This window comes from Phocoena sinus, chromosome 15 (genome assembly GCF_008692025.1).
Source record: "Phocoena sinus isolate mPhoSin1 chromosome 15, mPhoSin1.pri, whole genome shotgun sequence".
NCBI lineage: Eukaryota > Metazoa > Chordata > Mammalia > Artiodactyla > Phocoenidae > Phocoena > Phocoena sinus.
The window spans coordinates 68187012-68212397 of NC_045777.1; the positions used below are offsets into that span (position 1 = coordinate 68187012).

At 46.7% G+C, this 25386-nt stretch overlaps 1 protein-coding gene across 4 annotated transcripts in view; it reads left to right on the forward strand.

Moving 5' to 3' along the window:
* Positions 1–25386, forward strand: part of PRKCB (protein kinase C beta) — a 312071-nt gene that overhangs the window by 278190 nt on the left and 8495 nt on the right. For all 4 annotated transcript variants that reach the window (XM_032603893.1, XM_032603892.1, XM_032603894.1 and 1 more), the window contains 3 exons: positions 1539–1619; positions 1901–2008; positions 7165–7305. In XM_032603893.1, coding sequence (XP_032459784.1) covers positions 1539–1619; positions 1901–2008; positions 7165–7305 — 330 coding nt within the window. The remainder of the gene's footprint in view (positions 1–1538; positions 1620–1900; positions 2009–7164; positions 7306–25386) is intronic.

Below are 25386 nucleotides of genomic sequence, written 5' to 3' on the forward strand. Positions count from 1 at the left end.
GGTGTTCTCCCAGAAAGCTTTCTCTTCATCCCTTGAGGTCAGTTCTCCTCAGAGGACACTTCTGATTTCAGGGCAGAAGCCGAGGTGGGAGATGGAATTGGACAAACGGACAGTTACTTTATAGCCAAGGTTGCTCAGACACACGTGTTGAGTAAAACAAACCATGACCGAATTAGAGAACTTTTGAGTCATAGCTGACATTTCGAGGGCATAATAAGTGAGAGGTACATATTTCTCTTTGATCCTCAGAAAACCCTGTGACAGAGACATTATAAACTTCATTTTGTAGATGAGGAAACTGAGACTTAGAGAAGTTAAGTAACTTCCCCCAGGGTCACACGCTGGGAAACGGCAGTCAGGATTCCAAGTCTGGACTGTCCGGCCCTCAATCCTCAGCCCTTAACCTTTGCTGTATCACCTTCTAATCCCTCTGATACAGTGAGTTTTACACCCCTACATCCTGATGGCTGGTCACACAGCTGTTCGAGACTTTGCCATGCTCTGGGAATTTGGTAATAAATAGCAAAACCTTGAAAACTATGTGTACCTTTTGATCCACCCGTTCTACTCCTAGGAATTTATCTTAAGGAAAAACAAATTGAACAAATGTCCAGGTATCTAATTACGTGGAAGGAACCCAGTCAGTTGGGTATTGATGAAATAGATTTTGGTATATCCATCCAATGGAACATTGTGCAGAGGTAAAAAAAAGCTGATTATGTTGATGTACATGTATTAGCATGTTGATGTACATGTATTAGCATGTATTAGCATGGAAATTCTAAATGAATTTCCTTTACTAAAATTCCACGTTAAAGTATTCATGTAAAGCACATACCTACACACGGAGCTTAATATATATTAATAGAAAAAAACCTAGAAGGAAATGGACCAAATACCAATCATGATTTCTCTCTTGATAGAGGATTATGGGTGATCTTAATTGCATTCTCTTAGCTTATCTATATTTTTAAATAAATAGTAAAATAGGAATAAATGCTATTACATTTTTTAACTTAAAAGTCTTTTTAATTTTGGCAAAAAAGCACATCACCATCTTAACCAGTTCTAAGCATACAGTTCAGTAGTCTTAAATATATTCACATCGTTGTGTAAATGTTATTACTTTAGGAATGAGAAACGAAGATGGGTTTTCTTCTTTAAAATGCCACGCTCACTGTAGTAAAATTGAAAATAACACAGCCATACTAGGTGCTTTAAAAAGGCAATGTGACATCCACAGATGTTTTCCCCGCCTGCGGGTATCTCTGCAAAAGGATGTCCATCTTCCTAAGGTAAAGAAATAGCTTGGGTGGACACTGGGCTCCCTGTTGACTCTTTTAGACAGAGACCCACATCTGGGACTGTGTCAGCCAATTTAATCTTTCACAATAGGCAGGTGACAGGCAAAGGAAGAACTCTCCCCCCACCACCCTGCCCCCAGGGATGCTCCAGTCTTATTGTAAAAGAACCGCCTATTCAGTCTCAGCCGCTGCAAGAACCTGCAGTCTCCCTGACAGATGCCTTCTGTTTTCCAGATAATTGCTTATCAGCCCTATGGGAAGTCCGTGGATTGGTGGGCATTCGGAGTCCTGCTGTATGAGATGTTGGCTGGGCAGGTAATTGAATTTTAAGTGATTTGTAAGGAAAGTCCTCCCCCATCCCCATCCTCATGGTTTCTTTAGGAGAAAGTGTCAGCTTGATACCAGCTCACAGATCTGAACCTCTATGACTTCCATGACCTTGGGGTTATTACCCTAGTCTGTTCACCAGTTTTCCTTATCTTCTCCCTGGAAGTGTGGCCTCGCTGTGGACCCCAGGGAGCAGCGCTTGTTGTTTTGGGGCAGTTGGGGGAGGTTCAGGCAGGACTCCTTCTCCCACCCTATCCTCTGTCCCACAGGCACCCTTTGAAGGGGAGGATGAAGATGAACTCTTCCAGTCTATCATGGAACACAACGTGGCTTATCCAAAGTCCATGTCCAAGGAAGCTGTGGCCATCTGCAAAGGGGTGAGTGAGCCCCTTACATCTTGCGGCCAGGACCACCACCTACAGGGGTGCTGGTTGTGCCCTGCACAAGGATGCTTTGCCCAGGGTGGGGGAGGGACAGTGGAGGCTGAACTCCACCCCTCACCCACTTGCCAGCCTGTGAGCCTGGTACAGAGCTGCTGCCACGCAGAGGAAAGGGAGCTCTTCTCTAATTTGCACAAAAGCACCGTGGAGGACTGCCTGCAGTAGCGTCTTGCTGCTGGCTGGGCTCCAGGCTCTGAGCCAGCACAGGGGAATGCTAATGGAATGAATGAGGTAGGAAGCACAGAGACTCTGCCAAAGAGCTAGAACCCAGGGGAAGGCACACCAGAGCCCTGTGGCACGAATCCGTCAGCTTCACTCTGCGCTGGGGCCTACGTGGTTAGTTAATACTAGGAGCGTGTGACTTTCGTCCTAAGAAAATATCAAGCAGTATTGAGTTTAAGGAATTCTCTAGATAAGTTGACCCAAACTCAGTGTCCCCAAACCCGTACTCCCTCGCCAACCCACAGATGGCTGAAAAATTCGCACATTTATACATTGTGATGTATGCAAATTGCACCTGTGAACAAAGCAGGACACACGTTTTGGGGTAAGGATTGCTTGTTATGCATCTTGTGTGCGGCCAGGATGTGCTCACAGTGACCTGGGTGCGTCCCTGGAGACCAGTGGTCCTCCCCGTTGGTGCCATCAGGATGACCTGAAGTGCTTTTTCAGAAAGCGCATACCTCAGCCTCACCCCAGAGAGTAAGTCTGGGCATCTGTATTGTAAAAAAGAGGTCGCTTGAAAACCACTGCCTTTAAGTATCTTAACCAAATGTGGTAACTTTTCAACTGATGAAAGTACGAAAGCAACACTGAGAGACCCCCAGAGAACAGGGCCCAGGGATGCTGCCTTTATAAAGTTTTCCCTCCCACCAGTCAGCAGTACCAGTGCATTCTCAGCGTTAGAGCATGCCCAGATGTGTGTCTGGTTAAACCAGGGCCGCCAGTCCTAGATTCTTGGAGTGTTTGCAGATTTCCCATTGCCCAACCCAGCCCTGCCCTTCCTCACCCATCAGACACCATGTGAACTGACTTGGGTGAAGGAAAGCTGAAGACTCAGGTGGTTTATAACAGCTGGGCCAGCCCCTCCATCTAGAAGCACCTTGCCATGCTGCCTAAATTCCCACTCTCAATGAGTCACCTAAGATTTGTGTGTCAGCTGCATAGGTTAGGATGCAAATATCCCTGGGGAAAACATATGTGAATTCGTCTCAGTCCCTAACATCTTAAAATTCGTAGGTTGGGGCTTCCCTGGTGGCGCAGTGGTTGAGAATCTGCCTGCCAACGCAGGGGACACGGGTTCGAGCCCTGGTCTGGGAAGATCCCACGTGCCACGGAGCAAGTAGGCCCGTGAGCCACAACTACTGAGCCTGCGTGTCTGGAGCCCGTGCTCCGCAACAAGAGAGGCCGCGATAGTGAGAGGCCCCGCGCACCGTGATGAAGAGTGGCCCCCGCTCGCCGCAACTAGAGAAAGCCCGCACACGGAAACGAAGACCCAACACAGCAAAAATTAATTAATTAATTAATAAACTCCTACCCCCAACATCTTCTTTAAAAAAAAAAAAAAATTATAGGTTGAATATAGTTTTTGAGGCTATGAGGCAGGGAGAGGGAAGACGAGGAACAGAGCATGGAGAGGTTCATTAGGAGCTTAAGCAAGGCCCCTTGGCACCAAGAGAGAGCATGGAACAAGGCCAGGGCAAACCCCTGTAGACATTATACGGGGTTGGGGAGAGGGAGGAGGTCGTACATGAGCTCTCAGTTTGTTTAATAATTGCCAACATTTGGGCTAACCTGGTGGTGCAGTGGTTGAGAGTCCGCCTGCCAATGCAGGGGACGCAGGTTTGTGCCCCGGTCCGGGAAGATCCCACATGCCGCGGAGCAGCTGGGCCCGTGAGCCATGGCCGCTGAGCCTGCGCATCCGGAGCCTGTGCTCCGCGACGGGAGACACCATGACAGTGAGAGGCCCGCGTACCACAAAAATTGCCAACATTTAAAGATCAGGGGATTTCCTATAAACATTCAGCTGTCCAGTTTCTCTTGAAAAATCTGATCTCTCCATGCTGGTCCATCATTCCTGTAAGGCATCAGTCAGCTGAATTGGAAGCCACTGTCTCTTTAGGTAGAATGTGCCCTCTCCTGTCCTGATTTTTCTGGGCAAAAATCCCCATGTGAGCACAAATCCCAGCATTATTAGCCCTATGACAACTGGGAAGTTGTTCAACTCCATCTAGAGGATTGAGGACACACCTATGGGACTCCACATAGGGTTCTCCGATGACTAGATGGGTTAATATAAGGAGATCACGTAGAAGAGAGTCTGGCACTCTGCTCTAAAACCCTTGGGTTATTACTCCTACTATTACTAATGCTGGCACTGCTGTGTTACATGCTAGCCTCCTCTTGTGTTTTGAGCTTGCATCTCCGAGACGGGGATTTTTTAAGTGGCAGATTTTGGAGCTCAAGACCATTTGCAAATTTCAGTCCTTTCACTTCCTAGGTGCGTGGTCTTGAGCACGTTACTTTGCATCTGTGGGCTTCTGTTTATCTCCAAAAATGGAATATTAATCCTTAATTAAACAGAGTTTTGGAGAGTGTTAAATGAGGTAACAGAAGAGCTAAGCGTTTTGCATGGTGTTGGCACAGTAGTAGGCGCTCATACATGTTCAGGACCTTCCCCTTCACAGCTCTGCCTGCTTAGACAGCTGGGGTTCTAAGTGGGTCATGGAGGAGAGGGTTTTCCAGGTCAGCTGCATTCAGCTTCAGCTCCAATTAGCAGTTTCCCTGGTAGAGCAGATTTCTATTAATTTCAGACCCATAACCTTCAGGATTAACGAGGGTGACTTTCTTGCTATTGTGTTTGGGGACCTTTCTGAGTTGTGTCGGCTGAGGCCTGTGTAGGCTTTTTCTTCAAGGTCGATGCTCCAGAGAAGGGGTGATGCTCAAGTGAACAGCCAAATGCTTCCTCCTGAACCGCGGGCCCCAGGGGATCCGTCTGGGAGGTGATCAGAGATCGGAAGAGTGGTTAAGTCCAGCCGTCTGCGTGGCTGGCTTTGCGCACAGGAGTTCAGCGTGCAGGAGCTGAGCAGAGCTGGGCATCGGTGCTGGGTGTTTTCCGCAGTGGTTTTGCTTCGCCTGGCATTCTCCTGCCTACATGGAAAGTGAGCTAGGTTTTTGAAAACAGTGCCATTCCGATTGAAAATGTCCTATTTTCCATCCCATTAAAGACCCCTTTTTCCACCACGAAAAAAAAATTAGTATACGTTTGCTCAGATCACCATTCCCACTTTGTACAAACTTAAAGCAGACAGATGCCCCAACTGGCCACACGTTAGGGTGAAAACAAGAAGAAACTGTGAGATGGAGCTTCAAGACTCTGGGTCCGGCTGGTCTGTTTGAAGCATAGTTCTCCTCGTTAGCTGTGTGATCTTGAGTAGTGACTACTTTTCAGGACCTAGTTTTTTTATGTGGAAAATGAGGATAATAGTTTCCGAGGCCTGAAAACGTCGTTGTGGAGATGAAAGAGTGATATGTTACAGCTGAGAAGCCTTTGGCACAGAGCCTGGGCACACAGGGAGTGCTCAGGACACGGAAGCCGTTATCGATAGGGTTACTGGTTGTGCTAACCAAGACCTCTTAACCCTTTCTTTCCTGCCACCCTAATCCTATACAAAGGTCGAGGCTTGGCCCAATGTCCTTGCCCTACATAAACTTTTCCTGACCAAGCCAGGCCACAGATATCCCTGGGGAACCACATGTAATCTATTTCTCTAAACACTCAAGGTTTAGAGGTCAGCAGAGGTGAGATCCAGTCCCAGCTCTGCCATCTACTATCTCTGTGTCAGTTGCCTTGTCACTCAAATGGTAAAAAGTAATACACCCAACTCATTGGGTTATTGTGAGAATCAGGTAAGACCAGGCATATAATATATAAATAAAGAAGTAGCTTAGAACATAAGTGCCCAGTTGTTTTTCCCCTGGAAGGTAAAGCATATAGGGAACGTATGGGCTTGTGTGTGTGTGTGTGTAGGAGGGTAGCTTCTGTTGACAAATTATCTGTAGCAAGAATCAGGCTGGCTAAATGTCCAGCAGAGTAGGTGTGAATTGCTGGATTCATCCCTTCCCGCATAATCCTGAAGCCCTGGGCAAAAATCTAAGGAATCTACCATCTTGGGCTGCTTGGGGTCAGGTCAGCTCCCGGAAGCTTCTTGGTCTTGTATGTTCCAATTGTTTAGTTTCTTCTTTTGATGGCCTCTTGCCGATCTTTTTTTTTTTTTTTTTTTTAAATTAATCATCGACTCCTCCGTCTTTACTCTCTGTGCATTTGCTAAAGACTTGAGATCAGAGATATTTTCATGCTGCTTTGGGTTCATTTACAAGAGGAAGCCTGTCTGGTTTCATCTTGGAGCATCTATTCATCTTGTTATTTAGCACTGGCTCAGAGACCCAAAGATGGAGGGTTTTGATAATTAAGTAATTTAAATGGGACACCAAAGAAACCTCAGCGGAGTTTACTGTAATGTGTGATACAAGAGAAATGAGCTGGGCTAGGTTTTGACTATTTAATGAGCTTTTGGAAAGTAATTACTTGAAACTTGGGTCCATTTGACTAATATTTTTTCTTCTGACTTGTCATTTTCACAAGTGCTTTACTGAGAAATGCAAATATTATCTGAATGAACGTGCCCTTTGCTTTGGTCAAACTCCAGTTTCCTAGTGGTGGCAGGAGGGGAATTTGAAGGTATTGAAACTGTTCTCATTAAATGCATCAGTACCTGCGTAAACCTCATTCATAAATCAAAATGAATCATGTGACATTTCTAACTTGAAGTTCAGGGCCACATTCAGGCTGAGGTTTGATTAACCATAAGGGATCTAGTTCTGGGACGGGGGGCAGCAGGCACTACTGTCGGGTCCTCCTATTAGAAAGACCTGGCTAGGAAATTACTGCTGGGATGAAAAGCAAAAAATAAAGATTAGTTGGGACTCTTCCTCAAGCTGTCTTCCCTAATTCATAGGAGTGATCATTTCTGAGAGTCCCACGTTTCCTGTCCTGAAATTCATTAAATTCCACGTTTCTCTTTCTCTTGAAGCTGATGACCAAACACCCGGGCAAACGTCTGGGTTGTGGACCTGAAGGTGAACGTGACATTAAAGAGCATGCGTTTTTCCGGTATATTGACTGGGAGAAACTTGAACGCAAAGAGATTCAACCCCCGTATAAGCCAAAAGCCGTAAGTAAACCGTTCTCTCTGGTTGTCGGGTCCACATCGTAACACTCTTTCTCTCTCCAATGCGTGTGCCCTTGGTGTCCTCCGAGGGGTGGACCTCGATCTAGGAGTGCTCACATTTATACTCAAAGGCAGTGGGTACAAGAATGGAGATTTCCATCCACACGGCCTCTGTGAATGTGGGAAAGACCATGGACATTGAGTTTTTGTTTTATCGATTCAATTATTGTAACCGTCTGAGCTGGGGAATGGTTCTTGGGTGAGCAGAGTTCAGATCCATTCTTGGACAGTGATAAAGAATCTAATTTTGCCCTCGTTCTTTCCTTGGTTCGACTGTGTCATTTTCTCTTCATACTGACGTTGAAAAGGTCATGCTGTTTATCTCAACAGTATTTAAGTTTAATTCTGAAATATACACTCCATCTGAGTCAGTAAAGAAGACAGAACCACCAGCCAGCTCCCACCCAAGGCGAACCAGAATGAGTGACGTGCTGGTAGCCCTCCTGGAGGCTCTGGGCATAGATATAGCTCTTAGAGAACTGTTACTAGAATAGTAAAGGTCTCACATTTCCTGCAGTTGTGTGCACACAGTAGTGCTTCCATCCCCAAAGATTCGGCAGGGAGGAGGAGTTTGCCCCTGAATTAATCGGAACCGTGGTTCTACTGGGAGGATATTTCTTTGTTAGATTAAGTACCGCGGAGACCTGGTGACTTTATTATGGGTTGTAAAACTACCGACTGAGGCTGAAAAGGGAGCATAAACATTGTCATCGAAACCTGAAATTGTGAGGGTCTCAGATGTTAAGATGAAGAAAATGACAGTGATAACAGTGCTTGTTTTGATATCATTATTATGAATTTCTTGGCCACTTATCTGGCCATATTAAAACACTTCACACATAGCATCTGATTAAATCCTCACAACAACCTATTAAGCAAGTGCTTCCATGTAATGGAAGAGGAAATGGAAGCACAGAGGGGTTAAGCGCTCTGTCCAAGGTCACTCAGCCAGTGTGTGAGGAAGCGAGGATTCAGAGTCTGACTCCGTTAGAGGCGTACCGGGATGCCCGGGGCAAAGGACATGTAGTTCTGCTTCTGTCATCTCGCCAGTCCTGCACATCCCAAATGCTTAGGATCATAGCATCCCTGATGAATTGTTTCTCTCTAGACACTTCCTGGTGTTCAGATACAGGGTCCTTTTAGAGGCAGCCAGTTCCACACTGTGGTCCTTCTAATTGTTGCCAACATGTATACTGATATCAAATCAGCCTCCCCAGAATTGCCATCACTGGGTCCTGTGCTATCAACCAGAGCCTCTTTCTCTGTAGCACATCCTTATACTCCTGAATCCTGCGATTTCCAGGCTAAACACGCCCCTCCTCCACCTGCAAGCATGTCCCGTGTGACATCACCTCCGGGTGCCTGATGTCCTCCAGGTAATCAACATCCATCTTAAAATACAGACACAGGATTGAGCACAATATTCCGAATAGTGTCTGACCCTCAGTGAATGCAGTGGGTCCAACGAACCATCTCTTGCTTGTTCTGCATCTGGACAACTTGGACGAGTCGTTTCCCCTCTCTGCTCTTCTGCTGCATCGTCTGTAGTACAGAGATGATAACAGTGTCTGCATCAGGGGAGACTAATAATGCATAAAGCACTCAGTACGTGCCCGGTACGCAGGAGGCCCTCTGGGATAGTTGATGATTTTTGTTAGCGGCGTGTCACACGTTGGTCGTTGTGTTGGGTGCAGCGCCTTTGAGGGGCAGAACATTGCTGAGTCCTGCTGCTGCTAGTCCCTAAGATAACGTCCATGTGTACACTTGGGGTTCATGTGTACACCTGCGTGTCATAGGCAGTATCATCACTTTCGTTATATAAAAAACGATCAAAAAACAATCTGGGGGCTTCCCTGGTGGCGCAGTGGTTGAGAGTCCGCCTGCCGATGCAGGGGACACGGGTTCTTGCCCCGGTCCGGGAAGATCCCACATGCCGCGGAGCGGCTGGGCCCGTGAGCCACGGCCGCTGAGCCTGCACGTCCGGAGCCTGTGCTCCGCGACGGGAGAGGCCACCGCAGTGAGAGGCCCGCGTACCAAAAAAAAAAAAAAAAAAAAAAAAAAGGCAATCTGGAAGAGAAGAGTGGGTTCTCCATTCGGGAAACTGGGAACTTGAAGGTGGCACACACAACCCACTTGGGTTTTGTCGGGCTCTTCATGAGGTCTCAAAATGTGGACCAATCTCTCTTCACTTGGCCAGAGGAAAGATGCAAATGCCCCCATCCCCACCGGCATTGAGCCACTGACATTTGAGGTTCATTCTTTACGTGTAGAGCAGTGGTTTTTCAAAGTGTGGTCCCCAGACCAGCAGTATCACCTGGGAACTTTAGGAATGAAATTCTCAGGCCCTGCCCCAGACCTCCTGAATTAGAAACCCTGGGGGGGGTGGGGCTCTCTAGGTGAATCTGATAAACACTCCAGGCTGGGAATCACTGCTGTGGAGTTCATGGTCAAAAGCTCAGGCAGGGAAGCTAGACAGAGGCCAAAGGAATGTGGCAAGGAGAGAAATCTCCTTAAGAGGAAGACACTGGTTCTCACACAGTCTGAGTGAGGGGTGGTACCTTCCAGGAACAGGTAGCTACAGAGGGCAGGCAGGTAATGTCAGTGAGGGAGGTGGGAGTAGTGGGGAGAGGGGCAGACAGGGGAGCTGGTGGCTCTCAAGGGCTCAGTGGGTGTTCATCTCCAGCAGACCAGTTGGAGGATCCTGTGGCTCATTACTAATTATTGTATTCTTTTCATATTATCCATGATAATAACAGCTACCTTCTCCTGAGAACCTTCTATGAGCCGGGCACTGGGCTAGCCAGATTGGTCCTATGGGGATGCAGGCTCTGCATTGCTCCATCCTCATTGGGATTTTCATATGAAATCTCACTATTTTTATAAATATGTCAGCAACAAGTTTTAAAAATTAAACACAAATCAGGTCAAATAAAACACACCCATGAACCGTATGTGGCTCAGTTTATAACCTCTAGAATAGTGATCACTCAAAGTCAGGTTGAAGTTTAGCCAGTTAGTACTGGTTACTGACAACCAGAGCCCATTTTGACTGGTTAAATACTTTGAAATATTTAACCTGGCTCAGAGGAGGTGCTCAGGAAAAATTAGCTGTTCTTATCATTGATAATACAAAAAGATTACAATAGTTAGTGATGATCTACAGGATCCTTCAACTGTTCTATATTGGATATGGTTTCCAGCCAGCCAATGTCTTGAAATGCCTCATGTGGGTTTAACGATGACTTTCAAAGTACAGTGACTGGACTGGGCTATAGACTTCAAGATGTTCTACAACCAGCTCTAAGGGGAAGAGGCACTGCCCTTGATTTTCTTAGGGTGAATTAGAAATAAACATAATAAGGAACACACCACCCACTCATCTGATTCAATCTGGGCACACGCCTTTCACACAGCAGTTGCCAGCCTTAGAGCCCCTCCCCCCACCGCCACCCCCCCCCCCCCACTCCAGGGATTTCACATTTCCCCTTCCCCACACCTTCTGAAAGGCCCGCGGTGGGTGTGTGCAGAGTTCCATGTGCCTCGCGGGATATTAAAAGGCATGCATGTATCTGTCAGTGTTCCTGATTCATGCATGCTATTAAATAGAGAGCAGCAAGAGAAAGAAAAAACATGGGGCAATAACAGAGGATTATATTCAAACATCAGTGAAGGGTGCTATTATTGGAGGTTCATTAAAATAATTTTAAATGGATTTTTAAAGTCGTTCTCTTTTATTGTGGCAAGAGCTCTTCGCAGAGTAGCATTGGAAACTACTGAAACACATTAACGTCAGGTATTGTTTCGGGTACAAGAGTAATTTTTTTAACGTGCATCTGATCGTGTCACTCTCTTGCTTAAAGACCCCCGATGGCTCTCTGCCAGCCCCGGGATAATGTCTGTTGTTCCTTAGCATATATGGCTCTTAGAGTCTCCCCAGGTCCAGTCTCTGCTGCCTCCCCAGACTCCTTACTTCAAGAACTGGCATTTCTGAGTGTCGTTCAGTTCCTCTAACATGCAGTGCCTTCCCTTCCCTTCCTGGCTTTCCCCACGTGGAGCCAGCTACCTGGAAACCCCAAAGCCTTCCCGTGCTCCCTGCATCCCCTCCTCCTGGTGCCTCCCTCCTTCCTCCTCATCAAATCGGTAGACTGTCACCCACGCAGGGAGGCTCTTGTCGATTCCTGAGTAGGGATCATCTGCTAGTGTCCCATCAACAAACTCATCACACTTTGTCGTAATTACTTTTTCAGTGTAAGGTCTGTCTTTTTGGCGAGACTAAAAGATTGCGACTGTCTTTTTCAGGGCTGGATCCCAGTGCTTAGCATAAGGTTGAGCACATGACATGTGCTTAATCATTTTTACTGAATAAATGAGTGATTAAATGAAAGGCTGTCAAATAGGAGCTGCAATGCACTGTGCTGAGGAACATACCGGATTCTTTAGGGATACATATTAGAGCACAGGGTGTTTTTCTTATGTACAGCAGTGTGTCTCAAATAAATTGGTTGTTGTGTAAGCTACCCTATTTTAAAAGGGCTGTAATTTGGGTGCTGAGTTGTATCTGTCGTGGCATCGTTTGGTTGTGTGATGATGGATCTGATGATGCAATGCATGAATGTTGGACTTTGGGTGGAGGGGGCTGTGACTTCCGCAGTCTGTCGTTGCCCAGCCAATGCTACAGGTGCCATGATGCAGCCTAGCGGAGCCTCTTAAACTTTAATGTGTATACGGAGTCTCTTGGGCATCTGATTAAACTGTGGATTCTGATTCAGCCAGTCTGGGGTAGGGCCTGAGATGCTGCATTTCTAACATGATCCCAGGTAAGAGGATGCTGCTGGACCACGGTGTAGCAGGGGCTACACCGGCCAGTGAGTTGACTGGTGGATCCTGTTGTAGTCAGTGTGCAGTGTGGCATGGTGAGGGCTATGCTGAAGGGGTGTATATGTTTTAGTACAGAATGTGCTTGGAATGCGGCTTGGGACGCGTGGCAGGGTGCTACAGGTCAGTGTGCGGCGGATGGGAGGTGCTGGTTTGCGGCTGAAGGGCGGAGTATGTGACTGGGCGTGTGGTGGAGTGGTGGGTTGAGAAGCAGCGCGTTCTGGTTCCGTCCTCTAGTGGGGACGTTATGGGTCATCCATTCAGCAGGTGTTTATTGATGTTAGGTGCTGTTCTAGGCCCTGGAGACACAGCAATAAAAGTAAAAATCTCTGTATATTCTAGAGGGAGTGGGCAAATAATGAACCTAGAAATCCGTGACTATGTCAGATAAGCATTATGGAAGGTTGGGGATTGGGAGAGCAGGGTCACAGAGACGTCAGTTTTAAATAGGGTCGTTGGAAAGCCTCACGGAGAAAGTGACATTTCAGCAAAGATGGGAAGAAGGTGAGGGAAGGAGGGAGCCATGTGTATATCTGGGGGAGAGAGTGGTTTGGGTGGTAGTAATAGGTGCAAAGGCCCTGGGGCAGGAGCTGGCCTGGCACGTTCAGGGAAGAGCAGAGAGTCCAGGTGGCTGACCTGAGCTGGCAAGGGAGAGAGTAAAAGGAGATGAGATCAGAGAGGCCACGAGAGGGGCAGGTGGTACAGGCCATTGAGGATCTGCGGCTTTTACTCCAGCTAAGGTGGGCAGAGAAGTATCTTGATCTGACTGTTATGGGGGGAGGGGTGAAATCAGGAGATGGGTTATGAGACTCTTGCGCTAATCCAGGTGGGAGGTGCTGTCTGGTGATCAGCTTGGAATGTGGCGGTGCTGTCGTGGAGGGTGTGTTGAGGCCACACCGTGGGTGAGCATGTCTTACGGGAGAATTTGTGGTATGTGGTGCTATAATGTCGCAGTGCACTGTAGGCTAGCATAAGGTGTTTAAATCAAAACGCCTGATCGAGATTTCAGTGGCGTTCGTATATCATTATGAATTGCCTCGGTGAAGTCCAGTGGTGTCCATGACACCTGACGCAGGGCTCGCCCTGAAAATGAGGTAGGGACACAGACCTTGGGCTCAAGGCTCCAGTTGCCCCGTGGAGGCAGCCCTTGGATCAACTCACCCAACGGGCAGCATAGATGCAGCAAATTGAAGAGTGAGAGAAAAGCAACAAGGTGACAAGGATGCCCTGTTTCATTACAGTCTACGGAGCCTGCAGTACTAGGGTGTGTGTACAGAGCCCTGCCCACTAGTAAGCGTGGCTCTATTCTTGTCCTAAGACATGATCATCTGATTGTCATTTCACCCTGGGCAGGGGTTGAGTGCAGTTGGACGGGACATAGTCATTAAGAAACATCTCTTTCCCTACATCCTTTCATCGAGGGCGGCCACCTGACACTGTCCAGACATGATCAGCGTACTCACCCCTCCTTCCTTCCCTTCCAGCCTTGGTGTCAGGCTCACAGACTCTAGCCCCACCCATATGATAGGCTGATGCCAGTCATTTCTGCTCTGGTTACCTATTCTCTGTTCTCGTCACCTTACATAAAGTCCCGTCGAATTTTGAGGCATCTGCACATCTGAAAAGTCTTGGAATCTTGCAAACTAAAAAAAACGGAGCCCCTTCTCCCCACTCTACTTTATTCAGCCTCTCATTTAATATCCTTTCCAAAATACTGCATAGGTTACTGGATCACATACCATTACTTGCATCCTCTGGGAGTCTAAATGCCGAACTGCTCACAGGACTTGGTTTCTTGGTAATTCTGTCATCTGAAGACATTGTTTATGTAGCTGAGGTCAAAAGCTTCAAGTACTGCTTTAATGAGCTGCAATTCTGTTCATGTGACATTCTCCTCCAAACCCAATTGCCCTTTACACTGTATGAGTAAGTGTCTCTGTGTGTGTGTCTGAACGTGTGTTTGATGTGCTGACATTTCTGAATTGAAGCCACAAAGCATAACCTTTGTATGTTTGCTATTAAAACTCAAAATTCAAGGCTTAAGAAAGGGAGCTAACTTTTACTTAATATGATTTATTTAAGAATAGAATCTAGCTCCTCCAAAGTACCAAATGCTCAAGAGGATAATATTTTTTTGAATACTGAGATTTAAAATAATTCTCATAAAACCTGTGCCGTTCACATACACTGGAAAAAATATTGAGCTCTTGTCTGTGCCAGGCACTGTTTTAAGTGCCTTCCAGGCATTACCTCATTTAATTCTCACGACCCTATGAGGTAAGTGCCATTGTCACTGTGTTGCAGATGAGGGCATGAAACTTGGAAAGGTTAGGACATTTGCTCAAGGTCCAGCAGCTTGGAGGTGGCCAAGCCAGGACTTGAACCATGGATTTTATCTGCTCAGTATCTTGGAAAGATGTTTAGAAGCACCTGGAGCCCCTTTTAATAAGGTCTGTGAGAGCACTGATGGGAGCGGACCATGATAACACCATCTAATGGTGTCTGTTACATAATAGAAAAAGACTAAGTATTCTTACAGTTCAAATGAATTACAATTTATTTTAAAATATTGCAACAAACATGTAGCGTATTCACACCTTTTACAGTTCACTGGCAGGATTTTTAAAAGATGCAAATCTCGCTTGTTCCTTAAGGCTTTGATTTCGAGGCTGGCAAAGACAGCAGACACTGAATAACCCCTGGAAGCAGGGCATGGCAGCATCTGAAATGAGGCACTCAAGGCAGGCTCGTCAAGAAGTAGATGTTTTCCCACCCGGTTCTGTTTGTTCTCGTGGTTATCCAGAGAGTGTGGAGTTTGCAGAGATCGTAATCAAAATATTAGGCTACATGCGTACACTGACTAACAAATAGCCCAGGGTTGTTTAGGACATGTAACCTGGAGTTTGTTTATCTGTTTATCTCCCTTTCCATCCATCCGTGGAGAGCCTACTGAAACTGTGGATTCAGCCAGGCTCCCTTTGAAAGATGGTTCAAATTGACAGGTTCCTGGGCCAAGTGAGTTTCCTAAATCATTTGCCAGGTGCGTGACTTTGAGCTGTCCCTTGGCAGAGGGGCCAATGGTTTGATTGAAGTGGTAGGCGGGAAGGTCACATGCTGAGAGAGAGCATGAATCTGTTAGGATATGTCTGGCCATAACCACTGAAATGTGACAGAGGTCAAGAATTGAAAGATACCTTAGAAGTGGAATTCAACCCCTCCGTTCTATAGATGAGGAAGCAGAGGCCCAGAGATTTCCCCAAGTGACTTACACAGGGAATATGACAGAACCAGGACAAGAAAACTCACCCTCCATTTAATGCATGAAGGACTTTATTAATAACACTATTTACAGCAGTAACAATAAAATGGGTCAGGCATGTTCTATGAAATTATTCAATTTTACTAGAAAGCAGAGCACTCTATCTAATTTATTGATCTCATGTCATCTGCACAACCACCCCAGGAAATAGATGGATTATTACCTCCCCCGTACAGGTGAGGAAACAGGCTCAGAGAGGTTAAGTGACTTGCCCGTGGTCACACAGCCAATTTAATCTGAAGTCCTATTTCTTTACCTCCGAAGCCCATACTCTTGCCTCCATGATGTTTCTTCTCTCATCTCCCAAACTCGGCTGCACAGATGTGGGATTTGAACTGCTCTTGGTCCAGTCCCGTGTTTAAATACTTTCCTGGGGGATGGGCTCCATTGAATGAATGTCCATGAAGTTTAGTTCCTTAGATTCTGCCGTCAACCCTGCCCAGGTTGTAATTCTTATCACAGTGCCCCAGAAAGCTGTTGACCAAAGGTTGGGAGAACTTCAGGAGATGAACACATGGATCCAGGGAGACTGGGTCAAGCAGAAGGAATGTGGACAGAGTCAACAGAGCCAGGATTCAAACACCAGCCTTGGGACTTCCCTGGCGGTCCAGTGGTTAGGACTCGGCGCTTTCACTGCTGTGGCTCGAGTTTAATCCCTGGTCAGGGAACTAAGATCCCACAAACCATATGGCACGGCAAAAAACAAAACAAAACAGAAACCCCCCCCCAAAAACACCAGACTTGCTATTCAGCAGCTGAGTAAAGATGAGCCTCCACAATCGCAGGCTCTCCAATCTCAGTTGGGCTCTTAAGCCTTCCCAGGCAAGTCCCCAAACCTTCTGTTTTCTGAAGGTCCCCCTACTAAAGTTCCAGTCCCCTTGGTCTCAACTGATAGCCCCATCTCCTAAGTCGGGGGGAAATTGAGGCCCATGGGTGGGTGGCTTTCCTGCTCCTGTATAGTCATCTTGACCTCTTTCCCTCTGTGTGTCAGCAAACAGGTGCCTCCCCCGGCCCCCCGTGAAGACTTTCCCCTTCTGCTCTGAACCCCTGTTCTCCCATGTCCTTTGTGCATCTGCTCTGGCCAGCCTGTGCCTACAGCTTCTCTATATATTAATCAAAGCTCCTATGGTTACAAATAGGAACCCAATTCAAACTGACGTAATGACTAAATTTTTTTCAAGTATTTAGCTGTGGCTGGATCCAGGGTCTCAACAGTATCAAAAGCCATCCACTTCTCTGTCTCCCTGGGATGGCTTTCCTGTCTGTCGATTTCATTCTTCATTCCCTGAAGGCTTTCTTGGGCACATAGCTACTCCAGACTTACTACGTCCCATTATTTTCGCAATTTCTGCCGAAAAAAAGAGCTTCCTTTTCCTAAACTTCCCAGCAGCCTGGAACTCAATCTTGTCGGAGGGTATTGGGTCATATGGTCATCTCTAAAGCAATCACTGGGCCTGGGGGTTGGGGGGATGGAATGTTCTGATCGGCCAGGCCTGGGTCACCTGCCAAGTGACTGGGTCTGCCCCTATCTAAAGTGGACATCTTGCAGAGGGGAAGGAGTGGGTCCTCCGAGAAAAATAAAGCCACTGTGCCTGCAAGCCCAGCAGATATCCACTCTGACTCCATTCTGATTCATTCTCCTCACACAGAAACATGCTAAGTCTCTCATCTTAAAAATCCCTTGCCTCAAACCTGGATCCCTCCATCCTACCGCTAGGGCTCCTGCCCTATCTTCTCATACAGACAAACTTTGGAAGGAGTTCTTGCTGTCTCCACTTCATTACCTTCCATTCTTTCTACAGTTCGGTGCAATCTGGCTTCTGCCGCCACCATTCTATTGAAATTTCTCTCCTTGAGTCAGCAATGACCCCAAATTGTCTCCTCTCGTGGACTTATCTTTCTTGACCTCATCAAATTGGGCACTTTGATCTTCCTTCCTTAAGAAAAAATCTGAAAAAGTAAAAACTTCCAGCAGCATCAAAAGCTATGCAGTGAAATTAAGTACCTCCCCAGAGACCCCTAACTAGGCTTCGTGGCTCTCCTTCCCAGAGCCACTCACTGCGACCGGCTTCCTTGGGTGACCTTCTGGAGACGCTGTGTGCAGCACAGAAGTCCTCCACATCACACACAGGGATGTTAGTGCTCGTGTTCGATCCCCATGCCTGGCTCTACTCCTGCCTTCCATCTTGGAGATTGTTTTTTATTTTTTTTTAACTTTTAGATTGGAGCATAGTTGATTAACAATGCTGTGTTAGTTTCAGGTGTACAGCAAAGTGATTCATTTATACATATACATGTATCTATTCTTTTTCAAATTCTTCTCCCACTTAGGTTGTTACATAACATTGAGCAGAGTTCCCTGTACTCTACAGTAGGTTCTCATTGGTTATCCATTTTAAATATAGCAGTGTGTACATGTCTATCCCAAACTCCCTAACTATCCCTCCCTGCCCCCCGCCCAGCTGGTAACCATAAGTTCCTTCTCTAAGTCTGTGAGTCTGTTTCTGTTTTGTAAATAAGCTCATTTGTATCATTGTTTTTAGATTCCGCATAACTGATACCATTGGTTTTTTTTTTTTAACATCTTTATTGGAGTATAATTGCTTTACAATGGTGTGTTGGCTTCTGCTTTATAACAAAGTGAATCAGCTATACGTATACATATGTTCCCATATCTCTTCCCTCTTGCATTTCCCTCCCTCCCACCCTCCCTATCCTACCCCTCTAGGTGGTCACAAAGCACCGAGCTGATCTCCCTGTGCTATGCGGCTGCTTCCCACTAGCTATCTATTTCATGTTTGGTAGTGTATATATGTCCATGCCACTCTCTCACTTTGTCACAGCTTACCCTTCCCCCTCCCCATATCCTCAAGTCCATTCTCCAGTAGGTCTGTGTCTTTATTCCCATCTTACCCCTAGGTTCTTCATGACCTTTTTTTTTTTTTTCTTAGATTCCATATATATGTGTTAGCATACGGTATTTGTTTTTCTCTTTCTGACTTACTTCACTCTGTATGGCAGACTCTAGTTCCATCCACCTCACTACAAATATCTCAATTTCGTTTCTTTTTATGGCTGAGTAATATTCCATTGTATATATGTGCCACATCTTCTTTATCCATTCATCCGATGATGGACACTTAGGTTGCTTCCATGTCCTGGCTCTTGTACATAGAGCTGCAATGAACAGTTAGGTACATGACTCTTCTTGAATTATGGTTTTCTCAGCACGTCTAAATCTACTTCATTCTTTCAGTAGCTTCCTAGTTTCCTATATGTGCGAGTTTATCTGTAGGATAAGCTCAGAGTCTCTCGCTCCTCTTCAGGCCCCTCTTCTCCCTTGTTCTCAGGGCACTGAGCTGACTGATTTTCCTCCTGTCTCCATAACCACTCCCGGCAGAGATACTGCATGAAGACTTCTGGTGACAGTTGAACTTGGAGGATCAAGACATGCCCATGACCCAGAGAGGGAAAGAACAAAAGTGTATTTTTTGTTTATTTACAAGTGCAGTTTCTTAAAAGCAATCACAAAGTGCCCTCCAATTAGGGTACGAAAAACAGCAGCTCACAAGTGGTGTGTGAAACCGCTCGAGACGTCTTTCCGAGGAAGTGATGCTTGGACGGGAGAGGGGAGGTGTCCCTTTTGTGCCTGGGCCCACGTTTTCCTCACTTTCTCTAACCAGGAGCCCCAGGGCCTGGCTTCACCTTGTGGCTTCCCACATATCTTGCCAGCCTTGGTGGGAAAGATTTTGTGTTTTAAGTGTCTGTAGCTTGTTAATGATAATATCCTCGTGATCTCAGAGAGACAGCAGTGAGCGGTCCTGAAGAGAAATCTTAGCTCCCTGCCCAGGAATCAGACCTGGGTAGCGTGGATGAAAACCGGAAATCCTAGCTGCTGGTCCGCCAGGGGCTAGAGGCTAGAAGCAAAGTTGCCCTGGCTCTTGCCCTGTTTGGAAAATGAATTTCTCAAAGAGGCAAACACTGTAAGAACAGGTACAAAGTTTATTATCAGAGACGCAGCATAACATGTGGGAGAGCACACAAAAAACAGCTTGTTTATTTAAGACAGAAGCAAGGCAGAGATACACACCCTGAGAGAAAGGGCATGGGTGTCCTCCCTAATGAGGACAAGTGCAGCGAAGAGGTAGTTAAATCATTTATATAGGGCAGTTCTTCCGGGTCTTTGCTTACCTTTGGCCAATTATCTCATTTGTTTTCCACACCTGACCTGTCCTAGGGCCCTCCCCAGTATGTGTGCACATGTTTTTTGCCAAGATGGGTTCCAGCGCAGAGGCCTGTGGGAGGTTTGACAGCACCTATTATGGGTTGCGTCCTCTCCTTTTTTGACCCCCGAGAAGCCTTCCTGTGTATGTGCAGTTGGGCAGCTGGGGAGGTGATAGATGTGGTTGTCTTATCTCTTTACTCTGGCAGAGCTCAGCCCCTGCCACCAGCTTTGTCCTTGGAATGTCATGGGAAAACAAAGCCCCAGTTTACTCTGCTGGACAAACTCCAGCTGTCCAGCCCAGGGACCCATCTACCTTCTACCTCGCTAGGATAGGTTGGGGTGTGGCAGGGCCTGTAGGATCCCTCAGTTGCCAGGGTACAGCCACGCCCATCAGATTAGCTCATTGGACAGGACTGGGTAAGTCAGCACTCAACAGCAGCTACCAGCTACCATGTCAGAGATTTTATGTGCATTTTGTCAAATCAACCTCACCGCATCCTGCAAGATAGATCCATTTGACATAACAGAAAACCTGGCTTAGGGAATTTAGCTAACCTGCTTACAGATTATCTGTCTGGGGATGGATGGTGCTGAGATTGGTACCCAGGTCAGCTTTTTTTTGTGTGTGTGGTACGCGGACCTCTCACTGCTGTGGCCTCTCCGGTTGGCGCACGCAGGCTCAGCGGCCATGGCTCATGGGCCCAGCCGCTCCGCGGCATGTGGGATCCTCCCGGACCGGGGCACGAACCCTCGTCCCCTGCGTCGGCAGGCAGACTTTCAACCACTGCGCCACCAAGGAAGCCGCCCAAGTCAGCTTTCAAGTCCATGCCACATGATCGGATACAGTCTGTAAGGCAGTGAGATGTCGCTGTTGCCCCGTGGTCTTTGGAATCAAGCAAAGCAGGCTCCGAATCGTGGTTCTCCTCCTTTACCTTGTATGACCCTGACCAAATTGTTAACTTTTCACATTTTCTGCTAAGTGGAGATAATCCTTTTCCGCCTATCTTACCAACTTGTGAGAATCAAAGCTATAAAATCATAAGCAAGTAAAAGGGTTAATTACTATTTGAGGGCAGTTTATTTGAAGCCAGCGACATAGGTTTAGGATGAATGGTGAAGAACAGATAAGAACAATATGATACTTTGTTGACATGGGGAAAAGTTTAGAGTATATTTCATGTCGTTTTTTAAAAAGCAGGCTAAAGAGTAAAGTGATGAGTATACATTTTTTAGAGTTAAAAGCATCCATCCGTCAATTCATCCAGCCATCCAGGACACAGACCAAAATGTTAACATAATAAAGGTACTGGGGTGGTGGAATTAAAAAGGGTCTTGTTGTTTCTTTTTCTTGGTGCTTGTGAACAAGTTATTTGTTTCTGCATAAACGGAACAGTTGTCAGATTTTGGATCAAATCCTAGTCAGTTACTTAAGCTCTAAATCTATTCCTCATTGTAGAGCAGACTTCATAGAACTGTTGGATTAAATGAGATCATGCTTGTAAAGCACTTATACAGTATTTGGCTAATAATAAGCACTTAATATATGCTACTATTCATCCCTTTGACAACACCAAGTGCCTACTCTGTACTGGGACCTGGAAATTCAGGGGTGGGCAAACCAGATGTGGCTTCAGCTCTCATAGAGCTTACAGTCTAGATGGGAATATAGACAATACAGATACGCAAAGAAATAAACATGTAATTGTAGATTGGGATATTCACGTATTTTATTTCCTGTGGAAGAAATGAACAGATTGCTCTGAGAGAGAATAACAGGAGGAGAAAGGGTGAATCTGCTTTACTTGGAGGTGATCCTCACCTTCTCTGAGGAGGTAGCATTTAACCTGAGATCTGGAAGAAAAGAAAACATTGCGTGTTGTTTTTAAATGAAGATCTTTTTAAAAATGAAACTTGCTATCAAGCGCAAAAGACCCCCTCTCTTGCCAGCTTCCTCCTTAATAGACACAGAGATCAAATATTCCTGATTGTAAGGGACCTTCATCATTAGGAAAGGAGGCTTTAATCTTTCCTTCTTTGCCAAAGCCCAGACCATGCAGAATATTGTCTGACTCTGCTCCAGAGAAACACCTTGGTCCACAGACAACTTATAAAAATGATCAAATGCGTGTGCCTGACATGGCTGGCTGCTTCTGCCTGGTGGGTCCCCTCCTGCGTTCTCCTGCTTCATAGAAACATAGGCATAAAAAGGATCCCAAATTTCCCTGAATTTGCACATTAAAAACAGAGAGAGAGGGAGACTCCCTTGCCTTTTAGTCAGACCATATCGCTTGGGTATCTTTTCATTGTGACCTAGTCTCGGTTCGTTGTGACCCAGTCTCTGGTGTCTTGATGGAGGCTGGGCAGGAATCTCCCCTGTGCCATTGGCCTCATGTTATCAAACTTGATTAAGCAGTGAGAAGTATGGGGTGGACCTTTATCCTCTTCTCCAGCATCTTGCTCTGTCCCTGACCTCTTTTCACCTCCATTTCTTCCCTGGGCTCTTCCTTTCCCTCCTCCAAAGAAGCAGTGTCTTTCTTTCTGGTCCCACTCAACTCAGATGTCATCTCCTCGGAAAGTCTCCCTGGCCCTTCTCGCGTTCCTCACCTCTGTACTCAATGGCAGCACTTGTCACGTGGCCCCATGCCATGGCCTGTGTGTACACCTGTCTCCTTAGATAACCTAAATATTAACCTTTGTCATCATCCCCACATCCACACTAGGGCAGCCATTTGGGAGATCTTAGAGTTTTTAACTAAGATGAAGTACATTAAACAGCGCCAGGCAGATTTCGGCAATTTGGCTAAATATTCCCATTCCCTTTATTTCTATTTTCCCCCTTTCCTCCACTGTAATAGCTCCCTCATTTAAAAGAGCTTTTGTAGTTTTTGTCCTTATTATACACAAAAATAATACCACTTGACTATTATTTAAATTTTCAAAAACACAATAAGCATAAAAGATAGAAAAATCAAACAATCTGTAACTCTCCCAGTCTCTAGAAGCACATGTATAATGTGCTCGCAGGTAGTACATACACATTTATGTCTGTAATTTATAGAATGGGAACATATCATACACACTGTCATTAATTATATATAACTGTTATTTAATATTCTTCTACATCTTATTTTAATTTTTAAAAGCATTTTGCATGGCAATACATAAAACAGATGGATCATTATTTATTTAACTCTTTTCCTGTTGGCCCGAGTTGATTTAAAATTTTTTTTTTCCCTCTAACAATTCTTTGATGAACATCCTATATCTTGATGGGATAAACCCAGGGGTATAGATAGAGCAGGAGTCCAGGAAAAGCTCCTGGAGGAAGTGTCTGGAGACAGAGAAGGACGCGTAGACAATGATGGGGAACAGGGTGGGAGGCAAGTGTTCCCGGCAGAAGAGACAGCCTGTGCTAAGGCTCGGAGGTGAGAGTGCATGAGGGTTCTAGGAGCTGGGAGGATGTCAGGACAGCTGGTGGGTGTGTTGTGGTGGGAGGAGTTGGGCTGCGGGACCGTGGGCAGCGAAGAGGCTGTTGACCAGGTGACCAGGGCCGAGTCCTAAACAGCCTGTAAGCCATGCTGAGGAGTGTGGCTTCGGGCAGTGGGGCGCCATCGCAGACTAGAGCAGGGAAGTGACATATCCAGGTTGGCGTCTCTGAAAGATCCCTGTGGTTGCTGTGACCGAGCCAACTCCACATTAGACAGCCAGACTTGGAGGTGTTATTAGCACAATGAAGCAGAAATTAGAAAGAAGATTAGAAAAAGAAAAGAAGAGCTCACATGTAACGGCTCACAGATAAGCTTTTCAAACGGTCTTGTCTCTTAAATTCGGGGGCACAAGGAAACAAGTCACAATCCTCACTCCCCTCTCCAACCCGGGAAGAGGTTCCCTGTGATTTTAAATAACCTAGTTGGCTTTGGCCCCCATTCCTGTTCCAGGAGCCCCAGTGATGACAAGGGGGTTGGATTTTCTTCTCGCCACTGAGTGAGGCTGAAGCATCCACCCAAGACAGCCAGAGAAGCAGGTGTGGTCCACGCTGCGTTTGCAATTAGATCCCAGCCGCTGAGCTGCCCATTCTCCAAGGACACAGCGGGCGCAGAGCTGATCAGGGCCGTGCCTCCCAAGGGCTGACGTCTCCATTTAGGGAGCGCTCCTGAAGCTAATGGGCAGTGACAGCTCCATTTGAAAAACACGGAAACACTTAGGGAGGTTGTGATCTGCCAGCCTCGTAAGCTGCTTATTAGCAAGGAAATCACGCTCCCGCTGTATTGTGCCCCCTTGGTTAACCCCTGTTCCTGCATCTCCTCTCTGCTATCTCACTTAAAGATTTCATTGTTCTGCAGGCAGTGGGGGGAGTGATGGGAGAGGAGGCTGCGGAGCTTCCAGAAGCTGTTTCTCTGTCTCCCATCACAGCCCCTGGGGAGGCCCCGGCAGAGCAACAGCCTTCTGTTGTGGATAGGAAATGGATGGTTTTTAAAGAAAAATGGCCCCTGAAGACTCTCTGTGTCTCAGCTAACAGGCTTCCTGCACTGGCTGGCTGAGGTCCCAACACCCAGAAACACCCGCCAGGCTGCCTCGTAACACGCCTTCCCACTCCTCCATCCCTGCCACAAATACCTCTTTGTTTTTTCCAGCTCCATCCCTTCTGCTCCACCCTCTTTTCCACAGCCCCATCCACCATCTCTCTCCTCTGGATGATCGCAACCATCTTCTACCCTCCCCGCCGCCTCTGCCATCAGTCTAGCGCTGCTTCCTTTTCAGTCTCCACACCACAGCAAGGGGACTCCCTCCTTGACCCTTGACTCCTCCACTGGACTCTCCAATTTATCATGAATGAAACCAAGTGCTCCATGTCTTCCAACAAACATGCTTTACCCCTCGTGTTCCCCACTCACCAAGTCACTCAGACCACAAGTCCTCTCATACCCCATGTCCGATCCATCAGCAAATCATGTCAACTCTAAATTCAAAGTAGACCCCCCACAAACAAACGCATCTTCCCATCTCCCCCACTGTCATCTTCCTCCAGGCCACCATCATCTCTTGCCTGGATTATGCAACAGCCTCCTGACTGGTCTCACTTTTTCCACCTTTTCCCCTTGTCCACCCATCGGTCTATTTTGGACACGGCCCCAATGATGCTGCTTAAATATAAGTCAGAATTGTCCCCAGGGCACAAAAGAGGAAACTGAGACTTGAAGGGACTTGGCCGGAGTTGCACAACTAGCGGTCAGTGATGGCAGGATTCGAACCCATGTCTGCAGGTGCGTGGGCTTCCTTCTCTCCCAATAGGAAGGGGGCAGGAGCTGAGGCTCTCTGAGAACTCGGTCTCCTGCACACATATCCAATACCTCTGCTTCCCTTGATCGTAAGCTCGAAAGAGGAGCTTGTACTGCTTGGCTTTTCAGCTTATCTTCCCTCTTCCAAGGACTGAAGTTCGGCGGCAGCCCTGCATTTTCTCATCAGTCTCCTCCCAATTACCAAATGCCATGGCCCATTTTCGGTAACTTTTCCTGCTTGACCTCTTGGAGATATTTCAGCTGTATCCGTGCCCTCTCCTTGGATTCCTCTCCGTCCTCAGCTTGTCTGCTGCAGCTCTCTCCTG